Source organism: Galendromus occidentalis, unplaced genomic scaffold (genome assembly GCF_000255335.2).
Source record: "Galendromus occidentalis unplaced genomic scaffold, Mocc_1.1 scf7180000077419, whole genome shotgun sequence".
Classification (NCBI taxonomy): Eukaryota; Metazoa; Arthropoda; class Arachnida; order Mesostigmata; family Phytoseiidae; genus Galendromus; species Galendromus occidentalis.
The window spans coordinates 127,449-145,934 of NW_003805407.1; the positions used below are offsets into that span (position 1 = coordinate 127,449).

Genomic DNA, 18,486 nt, shown 5'->3' on the forward strand with positions numbered 1-18,486 from the left:
TTGCCCCGGCCCTGTCGTCCCTCCGCTCGACTATGCCCGACTCGATTCATAGCATTAAATAAGGTGCGGGGATGCAGCCCCGAATGGGCGCCCGTCTGAGGATCTATACTCACTGACTATGTATAATATGCGAGTTTGGATATTATTCATGAATGTAGCTCGATAACGCGCTCGCCGCTTCGAGCGAGATTTTAGGATTGAGGAGGAACTGGAGAATTTACACCCTGGGACACTGGTGTGTGTGCACGCATCGGTTGTCTAGCCACACAGCGCCGTTTTGGCATTCGCATCCTGGTATACATTTCTTGCTACACTGCGCAGTTTTATAATTTTTGCATGTTTTTCTACAGACGCCTCCACACGAGGTCCACAAAGCTCCGGTTGGACACCAATGACTACCACAGCTTTCTTCAGCCAACCAATTGTTGATCTCGACTCCGTAGCGCTTACAATGCCGGACGTAAGCGCCGAACTCATCACAGAAGCAACGACCGTTTTCCTCACAACGGCACATATCAACTAAACAGGACCTGGAATCGGAAAGAAAAACGTAAGCGGTTAGTACTATTCGTCGAACGCGTGCCCACGACCACAGCAAGCCCCGGAACTGCTCGGTCTGGGAGTTCCCTGCTCGCAGCTACTCGTGGAAGTGCTCCGAGAAGAATCGAATTCGGAAAGGAGTTTCTCCTGGGAATCTCGGCTCCCGAGTCTTTGGCCGTCGGAAGTGTCTTGGCAAGCAGGACCCTGATCCGAATTGCAAAGCTCCGTCTGGAGCACCCACCCAGTGAGTCACTGATCATGATGAGTGAAACCAAGCCGCGGACAAGTCAAGAAGGGAAGAATAAGGCTCTTTCGCAGACTGACGTGAGTATCACAGCAGACTGATTTAGATAGCTCGCATGAAATGGGCAGCAAATGAAGCGAATCGACGCCGACCAACTTCCTCGGACGAAGGGAGCGCCAGCCAGGCCAGTTGTGGAGCTTGTTGTTGTTGTTCCTGAGAGCTGTTGACGTCATCGTCCGTCGGGTACAGAGGGAGGCGGCCCTTGAGTAGGTCTGGACTCAGGAGCCTGTACCCGTCGGAAGTGCGGTCTGGCGAGATTTACGCGTCCTTAATTCTGCTCTCGACTAGGGAGCGCGCAGCGGGGGGGGACACAAACGTCCTCTCACAACATATGTGAGATGCCGTTTTCTGCACATTGGTCCTTAGCTCGAGAAATTCCGTCCTACCGACAGAAGCCGAAGAAGAACATGTATCACGGTTTTCACATCTCCCAGCGGCGACTCGTGTCTGGGGAAACTGACCACATTTCTTTCGATCCGCAGATCCCCGACGACTTCCTTCCCGAGTTTTCTTCTCCCTAGTCTCGGTATCATCCACACAGCGCGCATGATTTGTCGGGCTAATTCGAGATCGTTTGCCAGTCTCTCCCGGAAAGCGATTCTTTTCCGCGAACACATCTCAGCATCAGAACTCTGCTTTCACTGAGCGCCTATGTATGTGTCCGGACGGGTCGCTACAGTGACTTCAGTCGGGACGAAAATTCGCAACGGCGAAACCGACGACCGGAAAAGCGCGTTCATGGAGGCGTAGACTTCCGCTCGCGAGGTCCATGCATGTGTCTGCTCGCAGGACACTCTGCTGTGTAGACGTACAGTCATTATTACAAAACTATATCTCGCTGGCTCGCCGGACTCGGAGTTTAGGCCGGCCTGTCGACCCAAGCGAATCTAACGGGGATCGATGCGCACTGGCTGAGGATCAGCAGACTGGTCCATGCATCGAGAGTGACTTGAACTCTCACGACCTTTGGGGTCATGACATTTCACTGACTTGTGGGCATAGTCCGCCGCTCATGCTCGGAACAACAGTTTTTCCCCGCTCGATCCTCAATGCTGCCTGTTTTTTCTCTCTCCTGACCGAGTTTGGCACGGTCCTCGCGTGTCTCCATACTCTCGAAGCTTGACGCATTGTGCCCGTCTGGCGTGCCGGCCTCGAAAGTTATGCTACACGTAATAATAGGATATGTGAGGATTACTTACTTTATATAGGGCGTAGGATTGACATATTTGTGGCACGGCTTAAAAAGATCTCCCTTAAGTTTATTGCAGACAGTGTAGTTCCGTTTCCGGTTCTGCTTCGTCATGCAACCGGTCCTATTAGCCGACTGTAGACAGTTCTGACTGTGACCGACCTGGAAAACGGATGAAGACGCTTATACATCGACCGGCTATTTTGATTTGGTGAATCATATCGGGGACAGATCTCGATTCGCGAGAAATCCGGAGCTGGCTACGTTTCGATCTCCTCCCGGAAGCTCTTCCTCATAAGCCTCAGAGCTCCCGAAGAAGACGATACTCACTTTCCACGAGTTACCAAACGTGTTAACATCAGTTTCGATGACACCCTGTTTCGTTGTGTACTCGTCGCCTTGGTTGTCGTTGTAATTTCCACAAAGTCCGCAAAGAGATCCTTTGAGATTCAGAGAAGCGCTCACGTCGACGGAACTATCTCCGTTCCACACCACCTGCAGTCATATGATTAAAGTGAATTCCCCTCGCGATGTAAGGCCGGCTCGCAAAACAATAAGGGCATTGAATCCAATATCGAAACTGATCGCTGAAACCATCCGAGCATCTTAAGCTCCGAGTCTGCGACTCGAAGATAAAGAAGAGATCTCAATGCCCACGGTGCTGCTCTCTGGTTGAACTTACTGTGATGCCTTTTTTCGGCAGCTTTACAACTACATTGTGATTCTCGGGGTAAATGACCGCGTCGCCGAACAGGACGTGGGGGAGTTTGATCCTTTTGCTGAGAATTTTCACCTTCATCATCTGGCCCAAGCGGATCTACAAGGGAATATCCCGCCTTTGAATCCGATCGACAGTCATCGTTGACAGTTTGTTCTCAGGCTTATCAGAAATCAGTGTTGGACAGCAGCTATCCAGAGAAGACTCTTCCGCGTGCTTATCTGCCTTTGTCGCGCGTTCCGAGGGATTCAGAGGGAGAGGGTTAGGCGAATTCATGCAGATAGTCACTGCTCACCTTGAGCTTATCATCGACTTTTATGAGAAGAGCTCGGGTTCGCGCAGAATGCTGCGATGGTCCCCGAGGATCGTTGAATACTTGAACGCTGAAACCGCGTCCACTGTTTCGAGCAGTGGAATTTTTTTGGCACTCATCAGTGACGAGCGTATATCGGCACCGACCCTGGAACCTGTAGAACACGCCGTCGAATGTTCTGTAGTGCGGGTCGCCGAACACGGAGCAGAGGCCATCGCTCTGGAAAGTTTCGAAAATGTTCCCGTTACCGAGTCGCTAAAGTGACTTTCCGCCGGACTCTCGAACCACAAGCGACCAGGCTCGGTACACTGATTGGACACACGGCGGAGTTGAAAAGCGGTCGGACCAGTGCTCAGAGCATCCAGAGATTGAACAGTGGCTCCAAATCATCTCGACCAGAGAAGACCTCCCTCGCAACTCGACGGAGACAGACTTCAGACTACTGAGTGAGGTCATGTGATATGTTGGTCAGAGCGCGCGAGGAGGATATTCTTGTGGACCCTGTATTCCAGATGACCGTCGTTCCTTACCTCGATGCATTTTGGACAACACTCGTTAGGCGGATTGAATTCTTTCTGTCCCGCGGGACATTTCAGCCGCTCGCATCGGGTCTCCTGGCATTCGACCTGTCCTTCATGGCATAAACAGTTGGTGCAACGATCTTTCTTCCAAGAAGTGCCGTTCTGCAACGCAATTTGAATAGCGTCTTATTATTTATTGATGGGAGACGGAAGTTTTCCCGGAGAAAATTCCGAAGTCGAACGCAGCCGCGGTTCTCCACGGCTGAATGCGACGCACCGGAGAGTTTCTTGGAGCTTTTATGCGAATTAGAACCACGAGCACTGAATGGCTGTAAATTTCTCCATTCGGTGAATGAAGTTGGATTGGCAAGAAATTGTCCCAGCAACTCACCATGTACGTTGTTTTGAGGAAGAGGCACTCAGCCTTCTTCTCCTGGTGAGCGCTCCGGCAGCGCAAGCAGCAGGACTGCGGCGACGAGACCTGGTGCTCCGATGGACACTGTAGCTTCGGACATACTGTTCGGTGACACAAGCTGGTTCCGTTCTGTCGTGGAGAAGCATTTCCTGATTATTTTTTGATCTTTGATACAGCGTACACGGTGGAGGGCATTCAGGTCTGTCGGCAGGATTTTTCCGCCGGAGGGAGGGGAGGGGGGCTGGATTGGGCTTGGTACGGGCTTGAGAATCCAAAATGGCGACCCGCTCCCATCCTTTAGCATTACGAACCAAATCCCAGGGGGGCCTATACTTTACCAGACACCAGCGGTGTCATGCCCGAGGACATCGGATTCCAGGAAAACATATGTCGAATGCCTCCGATCCGACAGAGATGAGTCTCCGGTCCGGGACCGAAATCGGAAAAGATGCGCGAGGGACACCATAGGCTCCGAGAACGGGCGTACCGATAGTTCATCATTCATTATATGAATATTCATGGGAGCTAGGATCTCTAAGAGCTGGCGAGGGAGACTTCGAGTGACTGTAATGGTTTTCTGCTCGGCCAAAGTTTAAGTCACTCGAGCGGTGGCCGTAAGGCACAATGGAGAGCGACGCGGCGCCCGGAGCCCCATAAAACTGGAGAACACCCACACAATGGCTTTTCCGAGCGGAAGAGAAAGAAACCAGGTCGGCGAAGGTGGAAAGATATAATCTCTGTCTAGAAGAGAAGTTGACGGCGCACAGGCGCCAAGCCAACCGCCCGAGCATATGCGATCGCTACGAAGATTCTATCGCACGAGGGGTACGAGAGGGATTCTTCAGAAATTCTCGTTGGAGGATCGGAGAGCCTCGTCGAGCCAATCGAGAAACATAAAATGAGTATGCTCCCAATTTGCACGCTGATGCTGTCCCAAGATACCCTCAAGCTGTGGATCTAACAGATTCCTGCGGTCTGAGGATGATTTCCCGTAGTTTCCGAATCGCCCGATTTGGGAATGGGTAGCCGTCCTCGGTGGAGCGCTATTTCTGCTTACATGAGACACGAGTGTCGGCGAGAGATTTCGATTCCGCTCTATGACAATAATTGATCCTCTGAACCTTGATTGATGTTCGGATAAAATCTCTCGCATGAAGCTCGTTCTCTGACTGTGAGGGCAATAATGATTGTCTCTCCGGCTCTCATAAGGCTCTTACTGTGCTTGTGCTTGAGTGAACAATACCTGTCGCGCCATTCGAACACTCTTGTGCATATTGAGGACTCGGGGCAACACTCTCGGAGGGGGCACGTAATCAACACAGTAACGAGCTTGCAACGGCTCGGGTTGTGACTCTCGCGGTTCGGAACATGGCAGTATCAGTGCATCCGTGACGAGCTTCCTCCCAGGATCTCTTCTTTCGAATTCCGAACCGCAGAGCAGAACAAGTATTTCCCTCCTCGAAGCTCCGAAATCGAAATTTTCGAGCCCGGATACACCGCCGAAATGACCCGGTCCGTGTGGTTCTCCGGATACCCTACAGACTATAGAGGGAAGATCCAGGAGAGAGTCCTAGCAATACTCACGGCGCAAGAGCAAGTGGTGCACTGATCCAGAGGAAAGGATCCGTCATAAAAAGCCTCTGCTCCGATGATACATTCTCCTCGGGAACGAGCAACTATTTTCGTTCCTGGAAAAGAGTCAAGGCAATTCATTAGCTCCTTATCGGCGTAGTCCATGCAGGGAGACCCTGTTTGAGTCACCTCTTGCGTCTAAGCCTCACGTGATTAAAAATTCCATGTAAATTCCACGTGAAAAGAGGCAACATGGTGTTTCCATTTTTTTACGCTTATTGAGAGCACGACCAGCGCCTACCGAATCGGAGTTCGGAAATTGTTCCCCATGCTCTGCAGCAGAACAGCGCAAGAATCCGGACGGAGAAGGTCTCCCAGTTAGGGATAGGTCATAGCGGGGAGTTATCGCCCTTGGTACTCGGTGGAAATGCTCGCGAAAAAGTAGAAGTTCAAAATATCTTTTCAGAACCACTGAGTCATTCCGGATACGATTGCGATTGGGATTTGGAATGGTCCCTCTACAGGAAAATTACGCCCTGCGCAACGCAGCGGAAACCCTGGGAGCTTCGAAGTTGCTGGAAAACCGTGGGGACACGTTAGCATTTTGTCAAGGACGAAAGCTCGAAACCGATGATGACGACGGAGAGTACATAGAAGTGGGAGGATTGATTGTCATCGGATGAAACAATGAACAGAGGTCGGACGCGCCACCGTCACTGGCGAAAATAAGTGTTCAAGTCGTCCGGATCGCCAGCGCCGCTGCCAAGCGAGTCGTGGTGGAAAATTATTCTAAATGCAATATCGTGTTTCCTCGTAACATTTCTTCGCCCGGATTTTCTGATCATCTTTCATCTTCGCATTCTCTGTGTTTTCGCAATTACACGTCATGTCGATGAACTACGACGACGAGGATTACTGAAGCGTCGGCGGCGAGAAACGGTCAATACTGATACAGGGCGCGTGTGTTTGTGTCTGTTCTTCGCGCCGCTGCTTGTGATGCATGCAAATTAAGAATTCACGACGCATGAGAAACGCACGTGCATATTGTGCATCCGCGGGCTTGAGGCCAAATTGAATTTTCTGCTATCTCATCTCCCGGAACGCGCGAGCTCAGCGCTCCTCCGCGGCGATTCAGCCGACACGAACGGAAATCCCAATCAGGGAGAAGCAACGACTTATCTCGCTTGGACTTAACCTAAATTTTTCCATCAGTATCGCGCGAAAACGAGTCGACCGGTGGCAAAGCGAAAACATCGGTATGTCGACGCCGCGCCGTTGTGCCTTGCCGCCAGAGCGACGCGATTCTTATTGATACGATTTCGAGAGACGACCCTACAGCAGTGATGCAACAAAACCCGGGTCGAGATCGGAGCTCGAGCGCGGGGGGCGGGGGGACTCCGGGGGCTCGACGAACGCACGGGGCGAAATAATTGAATTTCGTCGTTGGATTTGATGGAGTCGTCAGAGCCCGTCACTAATTCACTTCGATCTGCCCTGATGTTCATCTGAATGTGGACGGATAGAAAATTTTCATTTGTGTTCGCCGCGGGTGGTCTCCGGGGCACCTCAAAAGGGAGTTTATTTTTCCGTCCCGACTTGACGTCCTTCACTTAAGGACTCAGCGGACCTAATGAAACTACTGCTCGTCGAGAGCCCTGGATTGACGTGGACATGAAATCGATGGAGAAAGTTCGTGGAAGAAAAATCAGAAGACGAGCAGAGTCAGCGAGCGAACCCGGGACAATGAGACATGAGAGTGACTCAAGATTGAGAGCTTTTAGTTGGAACAGTGTCTGACAGCAGGATGGAATCGATCGATTCGAAAGAAAACTGAAAACTTTCCGCAAAGTTTCCGCGACACCGCTCGCAGCCAGCGGCGACAATAAACGGCGAACTGAACCGATCAATTCTTAATCGTGGTAGGGGAGAACATCCGATATTCATATGTCCGAGAACTGGGCGTGAGCGAATGAAGGGTCAGTCGAGTTCGCATGGGATTCGCTGACGGTCCCGTGCAGAAGGTTTTCGCACGTCTTTTATCCATGGATATTCGGATGAGAAGACGTCAGAAATGTCGTCTATTTTCGCTGATTTTCTGAAGTCGGGACGATTTACTGTACGGGTGGTCGCGGCGGCTCGTTCGCTCGGCATGTCTTTCAACAGGGGCTTATTTGCTCCAAAATGATGTTCGCCCCATCGCAACATGGAGGCCCTAGGATCTACAGGGATCGGACTTCAGGTCGGTGCGCGGATCAATTGCGACACTCGGATGAAGATTCACATGGAACCGTTTCTGCTTTCGACCCATTTTCTGTTATCCGACGAACATTAGGCTGGCCCACAGGAGAGAGAAGGATGAGAATTCTTTCCGAGGTCGACCAGTCCGCGCCGAACGGTCGAACCTAACCCGGTGGTCTTCGTGATGACTTGCCGAAAGCCTACTCATCGTTTCACCTACTAAGTAGGTGAAAATTCTCGAAGTCCGTACTTGAGGCATAATTTACGATCTGCACATTCTCGAGTCCTCGTTTCTAATCGAAAGACTCCCCGATAAAAGAACGTTCGCCGGAGTTATCAAAGGGTTGGAACAGAGAGATCAGAAAATGCATCGAGGTCTTTTGGTCCCGGGCGAGCATCAGAAAATGGAGAGGAAATCCTTCAACCAATCGACGGAATGGAAAGTTCCCGAGCGTTATGAATCAAATCTGTTTACAACAGGGTCGACGGCGCCAACCAAATCGAAGTTCGAAAGCGTAGGAACTGTGAGAGGAATCTCAAGAGCCTCTCGAGTCGGAACCGTCTTCCAGCGAGTACGTGAGGGAGAGAACACGTGCACAACGTGTTCCTGGTCGAAAGGTGCTCATTGAGTCCAATCTGTGCTGTTTTTCTTGCTGTCCATTTTCCCCAGACAAACATTCCGGAGCCACTCGAGGGAAATCATTCGCTGAGCTCGACACGTACGACTCATTGATTCTAGTGTTCAATATAATTCACGAACGAATCGGCGATTGTTGATCCACTCAATACTTGAAGAAGTCTCCCATCTGACCTTTCAGAATCCTACCACCTGTCTACCACGGAATCTGTGATGTAGATTGCGATACTGAATCAAGGGAGATTAACCCAGTTCATGTTTGGATACAAGCAAAGAGAAACTGATGGAGTAATCCGGGTGTTTCGCCGCGTATGCTTACCTTTGCAAACTGGACAGCAAGATTTCGGTGAGAACACCTGTTTGGCAGAGGGGCATGGAAGGACATTACAGGCCTCTCGTGAGCACGTTATCGTCCCGTTCTGGAAAAAGAGCAACATTTGAGTTCGTTGCCGAGGATTCGGCATGAGCTCTGTGGAAAAAATAAACGAAGGACACCGCGTCAACAATTGAATGTAAGTCGAGAAAATATAGGTAGTTCAAGACAGAGACTCGAGTCGAGATTCTTCTGAACCCAGAATTAGCCGACTCGTAACTTGGCAGCTGAATCACGAGATCGAGACACGTGGTCGCGAATGATTGAGCGGATCAGATGAGAAGAGATCTCGGAATCATAAAACCTAGCGCCAACAAAACCGAGGGCTGCAGCGGTGTGTGAGCAACGAATTTCTAATAGGGTCCTAAGCGATCTATGAGCCGAAACTCCTCTAGTTTTTGTTCGATCGAGCGGTGCCCAGGTTTCGACGGTGGTTCAAGCCGCTGGAAAATTTGATGCTTGCCATCCGTCCATCGGTCCGTCGCTCGGTCTATGATCGGTCTCGCGTCTTTCAACACGACCGGCGCGTTTACATTCGGCTCGGGTTGGGCAGAGTTCGTTTTTCCCTATCTTCGTTTTCTAGGACCATCTCCGGGAGGAGAGACCGGCCGCCTCAGACAACTGGTCGATGTTTGCCGGAACACAGAACCAGCCGAAAGATGATAGAGATAGATGGGAGTGAGAAGCATTGAGAGACCTTTTGGAGTTTTATATGACTCACTCCTCCTCGTCTGATACACTACGGACAGGCTAATATGATATGGACGCCGTGGCAAACTGAAAACGGGGACGATACCGGCCGCGAGAATTATCCCGAAAAAATGGAAACCCGCTCACGACTCGAGTAGCTCGCCGCCATTTCGGAGTCGGCGAAAATCCCGGGGCGAATGCGGGTCCCTCGGTCTTCGGAAATTTCTGCCGGAATCAATTCTGATGCGCGTTTGTCAAGTCTCCCACGCGCCTTGACGGCTCAGCGGCGCATTACGGAACGATCTGCTGCTGCTCCTGTCGGCAATGATATTGTCTGTTCCGTGCAACGACGTAACCAACGACGCAACGCTGATCAGCGAGAAGGATTTTGCAAAGTGCAAAACATTCGCTTTTCGTCCGCCGTCGGAACGAATCTGGCCTCTAGCCAAACAGCTGTCCGACGCCCGCCGTCAATCGGCCGGAGTTTGCTTCCTCGCACATTGTTGCCAATCGCTCGTTTTCTCCTCGGGTCGGCGTGTTCAGCTTCCGTCGAAAATCGCTTCTCGAATCGACCGCGGAATCCTCATCGTCGGTTGAATTTTCCACTCCCAAACACCGAGAAAATCGATCCCTAACCGTGATCGACGACGTAGTCCCATAGCCAAGAACGTCTCCAGCTCGCGGATATTTCCGGGACGTGGAAACGTGCGGCTTTTCCAGGGTGAGCTCCGGTGGATCATGAGAGCTGTCGAGGCCGGAAATTATGGCGGTCAAGGCGACGGAAACGACAGGCGCGAACGCGAGTGTACAAATGACGGACAGCCTGTCACTGGCGATGTGATCTTTCGCTCGACGCTCCAAAAACGTTCAGCCGCTGCTCTTCCGTCTGTTGCTCGCCACTACTCAAGAAATTAAGTCCCTGGAACTTACAGGAGCCGAGCTTGGAGCTCGACGCTCCCGGAGAATAGGTTATGTGAGCTATCATCCCGCGAGGGGAAAAAATAGGGACCCCGTACAGGCTATTCCGCCCCCGCGTATCGCTCCTCGTGTAACCGGGGCCTCATGGCCGATCAGGAAATGGCATAGACGTGGCTCTATCATAATTATTCTACACAAATGGAGATGTGTATTCGCAGGATTCAACTCGGAAATCGAGGATGGAATCTCGTGTTTCGCGCGGAAAGATTCGAAATCATCTCCAAGGGTTTACCGATTGCACAAGTTCCTCTCGAAGCTCCACGGAGCCAGGACGTTGGAGAAGGGTGGAGGGATCGAGGCCGATTCCGACAGGAGCGTCTCCTCATATTCGTATACCTATATATTGCTCGAAATTAGTTACCTTGCAGGAGCAAGAAAGACACGGATCCGTGGGTGCCGTGAAATTTGTTCCTTCTGCGTACTCGTGCCCGTCTAGCGAACAACCTGCAATGAAGCGGAAATGCGCGCCCTTATTGAGAGTTCTCGACGCTTCGCACGCCACGTACTCGGTATTTTGCATTGAAAATCAGATCACGCAGGTTGCGGCCACCGATTTAGTCGGCAGCACGTGCATGTTCCGAATATTTTCAGAGCGTCCTCATATACACTCGCATGGAGATTCGAAGTAGGTGCTTCGATTGCTTCGATTCGGGCCCGACTGATGGCTCGAGACTCTTTCCAGAGGAGGCTCTTGCTGGTCTTTGGATGAGTCAGGTCGCCGAGAGTTGTTTCGAAGCCCAAAACCCTCAACGAAAAAAATGTCACCAAGGAGATCATAGACGGCAGGAAGGAAGGTATGTTGTCGCGGGAGGCATTGACAACGACAGAACTGCGAGAGAACTCAGCGAAGGGGAGGCACGGCTAACGACGTCGAGACGACGACGACGACGACAACACCAAAGGGCAGAGAGATATCATCACGAGCGAAGGGTTGAGAAAATGGAAAAATTGCGGCAGTTCTAGGACGCCTCGGTCCAGGGAATCGTTGGTTGGATTGTGCTCGAGGGCGAGCATCGCAGAAAGCGGTGCTCTGAATCACCTCGCTGAAAGAGGTCCCGTCAGAGACTCCTGTCTTGCTTCAGTGGCTTCAAAGGATACCATCTCTCGCTTTTGACGGAGCCGGAGAGTGTTTCTGGTCGACATCAAAGCGAGCAACAGGATGATGATTGCACACCAAACAGGAAATCAGCCGACTGACGCCGGCCGGAGGGTTGCTCGAGCGGGGCAGGAGGATGGACTGATACCTTGCTTCCTGAAGCGGAGCCGCGTCGGGGGCACGATGGCACAGGAAGGCAAGTAACTGGGTTTCCTCTCGCCGAAATTAGTTCTCCCTAGAAGCACTTGAGTGAAGTCGGAGGTGATCAAGAGAACTCTTGTGTTGTGTTTCGGAAATTGGAAGAGAGCCTCCAGGAGTACCACTTCTCTTTATTTTCGGAATCAGCCACTGCGTCCGAGTGCGCTCGAGATAAGGCCCCAGCACCAGCAAAGACAGTCCAGGACACTCGCGGAGGATGAAACTCGAATCTTCGAGAGAACTCCTTTCGATTGGGGGAGCCCCCGACGCCTTTCCTCAAGTCTCGAGGGGAAAATTCTCCCGAAGATCCAAATCATAAGATGAGCCTCATCCCATCGAATTTATGAAATACCACAAGAAGACTCAGTCCGAATTCCGTCGCTGCGTCCCATTCTCTGCCAACGTCCACCGATTACACGGTGAGGAAAGAGTTAGGACTTGCCGAGTCCGAGCGAGATTTTGAGCGAAACGAAAATATGCCCGGCAGCGTGACATCAGCCGACCGTGCGGCGGATGGACCGACCGCGCACCGCCCATCAGCTCTGGGCTCGATTAATGCAGTGGAAGTGATTCGGAAATGAAGTGTATATATCTATTATCCGAAGCGACCGACGCCAAGCAGGCCTGTGCTTAATTATCTCGAGAGCGATCTGTGCGTGAATGCTCGGAGCTCTGAGTGGCTACTTGAGCTAACTTTGCTTCGGCCCACATAGCCCATGCACAATAATTATGTACGACCTTTACGGCCAAAGGCGGAGGGCGCCGCTCCCGTTCGAGTGCGTACACACTCCTGACCTGAGTCTCCGGCCCCTCGTCTCGATTGTCACTTTTAGATATATGGTTCCCAATCATTGAAAGAGCATATCCGGCTCACGGTGAAGAGCTTGAAGGATATTTTCAGAAAAAATGTCCGTCCAAGACGAGAGAACTTCTCCTGGCGAATCGAAATTGACCTAGAACTTCTGGGATCGGAACGAAAAACTCGTTTTTGACCATAAGATTTTCCCGAGAACATAACACGTGCACGGTCACGGAAACGATCCTCTGGAAACACGCTTGACTTTCCGTGCGGAGTTCCGCCGTACTTCCAGCCAGCTAAACCTTCAATGAGCCGAGAGCTGGGAGGTCGATCGTGTTCTTGGAAACAGCGGCACACATTGTCACAGTCCGGTCGTACGTGGCGAGAAATTGATTTCACCTTACGGAAATGCAAGTTCGCGCAGAGGATGATCTCTTGCTGCTCGATGGCAAGGGAGGCTGCTGGACTGGATCTTCGCGCACGACATCGGAGGATGTAAGTTCTTCATGGAACGCTCACAGAAGATGACGCTCACAGAAGAGAAGAACAAAAGGTTCGAAATCAAAATCGAATCTGAAAATGGCGGCGACTCGGAAGCGACAGGAATATCCGGCAGCTCAATTTTCGACTCTCCGGCATTTCACTGACTGAGTGCGGGATATGTACTGGAACTTCCTCCACCATTGCAAAACGTGAGAAATAAACTACTGTGAAAATTATCGATGTTGCGGCTGCACAGGGAGAGCCCGCTTCATTCGTGGACCCAGCCCTGAGTCAATTTGTCCATGACAGACGAGTTTCATTGATTTGACCGTCCTCTCAGGGACACCGATCCGCTGTGAACGAGAGTCGCCTTGAGGGAAACTCTAAGATACCAAAGTGGGACTGACCTTGACAAGATGGGCAACATTGTCCTGGTCTGGGAGGTATGGGGTTCTCACAAGGTGTATGACATTCTTCTCGAAATTTCGTGATGATACCGGACTGTAAAGAAGACCCTGGCGTTAGGAGACCCGGAAAGTCTAGCAGAGAAAGAAGTCTATTGAGGCGGCCCTTAGATCTCGGACCTCGGCCGAATTAGCCGAATACAGCAGGCACCGGAATGATATAATGCGAATGACTCAGCGAGGAAAAAGAGCTAGAGGGTTTCATCGCGAGGGAGCTGTACGGAGCGTTCTCTCCCGGGATCGGTATATTTCTCTGTCAGGGTGGAATCGCCCTCGGACATTTTCTCGTGCTTTCGTTCCGACTTCGAGTCCGATTTTCAAAGAACGTGCTCGTCCGAAATCTCGAGACAGTTCCTGGGAAAGCCACCTGACCGAAGCCTTGGCGCTCGGGCCGGGGATTATTATTTACGCCTACTGTAAATATTGTTAACTAATAATTTACGCAGGATAGAGATGATGGAGGGAAGACTGCGGAGATCGAGTAAACAAGAAGCCATTTTGGTTCATAATAGAGTCGGCCGAAATAACCTCAAAGTCTTGTCGAGCCACTGCGCGTTCTGCCTGCGTGGAGAAGCACAGTGGCCTCTTGACGAAATCGGAAGCCTCACCTGACAGGAGAATCGTAGACATGAATCCCTGGGGTCGGTCCATGTCGACGACGAAGTATGAGTTGTGCCGTTGAGCACGCAATCTGGGGTAGGAAGGGATTGGATTTCCATTTAATTCGCGAAAGTTCTTACAAACAGTTGCCTACTCTAAATCATATATGTACATATCTGTCCGTGATGGGAGTCAGAGACCTTGTGGAAAATAGGAGGAAGAGAGAAACTCACCTCTACACGATAAACAGCATGATTTTTTACCGAGTTTCTCTTGGAGCAAGAAACAATTATTGGGCACCTCGCACAGGGCCCTTTGGCAGACGACTTTCCCTCTCTGTAATCAAAAATGGAATCTGGTTGAAATTTCCGTCCAAGACGTCCCTTATCGGAACGATACGGTCGTGGGTAACGAGCGAAATTTCATCAGACGAAACCTCTGGAGAAATGGAGCATTCGGCGCAAATCCGGAAATCACAAGAGTTCTCGAACTTCCCTGCGAGCAATACATATCCGGGAATCTCGCACAAGTTTTCTTTGCTCGGTCTTTTTTCTCCTTCTTCTCCACTCAGATGAGTGCGCGGAAATTCTCCGCACTCATCGAAGTCTCCTTCAAGTTGAAGACGATCGTCGTGATCTCTGCTCTTCCCGTGGCATACCCCTTTCGTCTTCTGGGCTTCCCGGGAAATCGGTACACTCCAGATTCTAATTCCGAGACGATTGGGCCGCCCCGGGAGATTCTGTCAAGAGACAATAATTAACTCCTCTTCGGCAACTGAGAGACAATTGAATTCTCCCAATGCGGAAGGAGTAAACCCAAAAGCTCGTCAACTTCCAGCGCGGTGGATATTTCTCTATACAGTCAAGTGCCGCTAACTTGTAAAATTCGGGAGTAGGGTTTGAATATTTTTTCTAACTTATAAGTTAGGGGAGGGTCAATCTAGACCGGATTAATTCGGACAGATGCGCGCTGATTATTATCTGCCTCCATGAATGTAGGCATAAAATTGACGATAGTGATCATGAACGGATATCTGCTTTAATTTATTCCATCTTCTCCATGCGGATTTACGTTTTTAACTTATGGAGAGTCCTGACTATGTACCGTACTCAGTTTCTACTATCTACCGTTCCGAACAAAGTCAGTCCCCATCAATACAATTCTCGTCTTCAAAATACAACCAAACAACTAAGGCTTCGATTTCGAAAAATAATATCGAAGATCTGCCTGTCTTTTTCCTGTAGAATGTCACAAATAACAAGATCTCGATACTGATGTAGAGCCCTGCTGATCCCTGGAACAATATTTTGTCTCTGAGAGCAATGGTTGACCAATGTAGCCAAGGCTCGGAGAGCCTCTTGGCCGGTCACGAAACCACAACTGGGCTCCTCGAAGGGGGACCCGGGTTCTTCATCCGAGGTTTCGCTGAGGACCTCATTGTGTTCAGGCTCGAAATCATCGGAAGTCACAAGTTGCCGATCAGCCTGAACGAAGTCCCCGAAAGTCATGGAAATGGGGAAACAGTCTCGGATAATCATTCGATCCGGTTCGTCTATGTCATCGCTGTTCTCACTTTGAGCGCTGGCATTCCGAACGTTCGGGAGGCATTTCTTGAAGCAGTTGAATATGGTGGAAGTTTTGACATCATCCCATGACTCTCTCAGGAACCGGATACCCTGGAGCAAATTTATTTCCTTCACTTGACCGTCCTGTGCCATGGCCCAGTAATGTTCGACCAGCTTTTTTTTGTACAACTGTTTCACGTTACAAATGATGCCCTGGTCCATGGGCTGCGATTTCGATGTGGTCCTCGGAGGAAGAAAGAGAATCTTGACGTGATTGAGTTCGATATCCACCTCATGACCTTTGAAGTTGTCCAGGAGCAGAAGTACTCGGCGTTTCTGCTTCCTGAAATCTCCCTCAATCTTCAAGAGCCACTCGGTGAAGATCGCTGTATCCATCCATGCCCTTTTCTGCGATCGATAGTGGCAACCCAGCTTCGCGCTGTCATGGAAGGCTTCGCGCTTCGCCAATTTCGGAAAACATCGGGGGTTTCTACTGTGACCAATCACCAAGGGCAGCAATTTTTCGGTGCCCGCGAAGTTTGCACAGAGCAAAACCGTGAACCGATCTTTCGCTTGTTCTCCACCATGACAGGCTTCTCCTTTGAAATGTACCGTCCGATTCGGCATCATTTTGTAGAGAAACCTGTCTCGTCCGCGTTGAATATGTCTTCACAGGAGTAATCGTTCAGGATCCCTTCATTGTTCTCCAGCCATTGGTTCACGTCCTCTTGATTGACCTTGGCTGCCTCGCCACATGTTCGCTTTGACGATAAGCGGTGACGCTGCTTGAAACCCTCCAACCATTTGTTCGAAGCTTTGAAATCGGAGTCGCCTTGCTCTGCTGCTAGGGACTTAGCTTTCTCCTGGAGCCATGATGAAGAAATCGGCAGGGTAGGATTGGACGCACGAGCTTCTCTGAAGGTTTTGAAGAGAGCAGACTCGACATCTCCGAATTTCGACTTCCTGAACCGCTTGCATTTCGCGCTTCGTCTCAGAGCCGCTTGTGCTCGTATCGTCTCGGCATCTCGCTTGATATTGTATAGCGTAGTCTGGGAGATCTTCCAATCTCTTCTTACGTCGAGCTTACTTCTACCTGCTTCGAGTTCTCCCAGAACTTCCACTTTGTCTTTCAAACTTAAGTTCGTGTTGGTGGGCATGGTCCTCACTCCCTCCCTTCACCGAAACTGGCCACAAAAGTAGCTGACAGAAGCTCACGCACGACGAACATCAGACAGAAGCACGTGTGCATTGAGACGTCATAGTCATGTTGGTTGAACCGACGGGTGGTCGAGTGGTTAGCGCTTTTGTCGCTACTCGTGCGAACGTGCATAGCCGCAACGACGCCGCTCGCGCGGAAGGCGGTGTGGGTTCGATCCCTGCTGCCGGAAAAATATTCCTTACGGAAACGCAGGTACTCGGCCTCGATCCTCCTGGGTACATTTTTGCTCTATGGATCCGTCCTCGGAAGCAATGTGAATAACAGTACCCGGGACGTTAAACCTTGGCTGTGTGGATCATTTTTCCGCGCTTTACAACTTAGGGCGGCGAAATCGTTCCAAATTATGAGTTAGAGGAGGTTTTATAAGTTAGAGGAGAGAGTCAACACGGGGTCTATGCTTTTACTTAGCAAACCATAAGAAAAGCGACTCTAAATTATAAGTTAGAGGAGTTTTCCAACTTATAGGAGCTCCAACTTAGCGGCACTTGACTGTAATTGAAGCTGGAATCCACCGCGGGACATCTTCACTGCGGAATCAATCCAAATGTTTCTGTCACGCAACGGATGATTCCGACGGCTCTTCCTTGCTCTATCCTGAGCCTTATCCGCCTCGTTCTCATCCTAGGATCTCTGAGGGCAAACCTCCCGATTCGCTCATAGGCGGGGAGGATTCGAGTAGTCTTCCCAATCATCAAGCAGAAGCGACTTGTTGACTACTAGTTGATGATAATTGAATCCAGGAATGGAATGAATGCAATTCATGCGTCTAGATGATGCGGAGGTGGGCGATACCGGCGGCGCAAGTTCTTCAGAATCCGACCAAAATATAATCTCTCCAACGCGAAGTCCATCAAACTTCCCACGCTGGTGGCCCTCAGGCGCCAATGAGGTCAAAGAGATAATCGAGCGACGACAGACAACACTTTCAGCGAACCCTTTTCCGAAGGGTTTGATCTTACACGATGGCAGCCCCATGATTGGATCCGCAAAAGATTGATTGTTCGTTGATTCTCTGATATTTTGGGCTGCCCATGCAGTATTGGTCCTCTCAGTGCTCCTTTCGACCCGAAATTTCGTCTCCTCGGAAAATTTCGAAGGGAGTCTCATAAGACGATGTTCCATTCGACTCCACCGTGGACCCGCTTCTGGCTGCGCAACATGGAGTAGGAGCTTCCCAATCGCCGAAGCGCGAATTAAAGAATGCTCTTCGCAGAGAATACCATGGTGGTGTCTTATCGTTGACACACACGTCGTGGGTAGTAGTGGCGACAGCAGATACAAATCATGTCAGGATTGACGAGTATCAGTCTGGCAGTCGGCTCCTTTCGGAAACTTCATCTATTAGTTTCCAACCGACGAGAAAAACTCGTTTAGACGCAAACTAAGAATCGGCCGGCAGAATCTGGGGGTGTGTTGCAATATATAATTGGTTCTGCTTTGCCCGCTCCCCGGTCTTTTTTTTCCGTAGATCCGAGATCTGTTATTTCTCCATCTCGCCGTCCTCAACAGTCGAGGGTTTCAACGCTCCTGGAAATACATTTCATCCACGTCCCGCTAAATACCGAAGCGAAACG

General features: G+C 50.6%; 1 protein-coding gene and 1 pseudogene across 1 annotated transcript; both read right to left on the reverse strand.

Moving 5' to 3' along the window:
- Positions 1-217: 217 nt before the first annotated feature.
- LOC100906990 (kielin/chordin-like protein) lies at positions 218-14,638 on the reverse strand. The gene is made up of 14 exons (XM_029111229.1): positions 14,606-14,638; positions 14,362-14,464; positions 14,137-14,219; positions 13,472-13,565; positions 10,850-10,932; positions 8,767-8,866; positions 5,585-5,688; positions 3,977-4,129; positions 3,595-3,747; positions 3,047-3,283; positions 2,716-2,850; positions 2,364-2,528; positions 2,044-2,195; positions 218-530 (listed from the first exon to the last, which is right to left on the reverse strand). The coding sequence occupies exons 1-14, from the start codon at positions 14,636-14,638 to the stop codon at positions 218-220; spliced, it is 1,908 nt and encodes a 635-aa protein (XP_028967062.1).
- A 659-nt stretch (positions 14,639-15,297) lies between these two features.
- On the reverse strand, positions 15,298-16,850 carry LOC100907136 (tigger transposable element-derived protein 6-like; annotated as a pseudogene).
- Between the last annotated feature and the right edge of the window lie 1,636 nt (positions 16,851-18,486).

What these genes read in the sequence shown, in the direction of transcription:
- LOC100906990 (XM_029111229.1), bottom strand. Translation starts at nt 14,638, where the DNA reads ATGTATTGCTCGCAGGGAAGTTCGAGAACTCTT. An exon ending in GCACCACTTGCTCTTGCGCC is followed by an intron (nt 4,130 to 5,584) that starts GTGAGTATTGCT and finishes TCTCCACGACAG; the next exon opens with AACGGAACCAGCTTGTGTCA. An exon ending in AAGTCGATGATAAGCTCAAG is followed by an intron (nt 2,851 to 3,046) that starts GTGAGCAGTGAC and finishes ATTCCCTTGTAG; the next exon opens with ATCCGCTTGGGCCAGATGAT.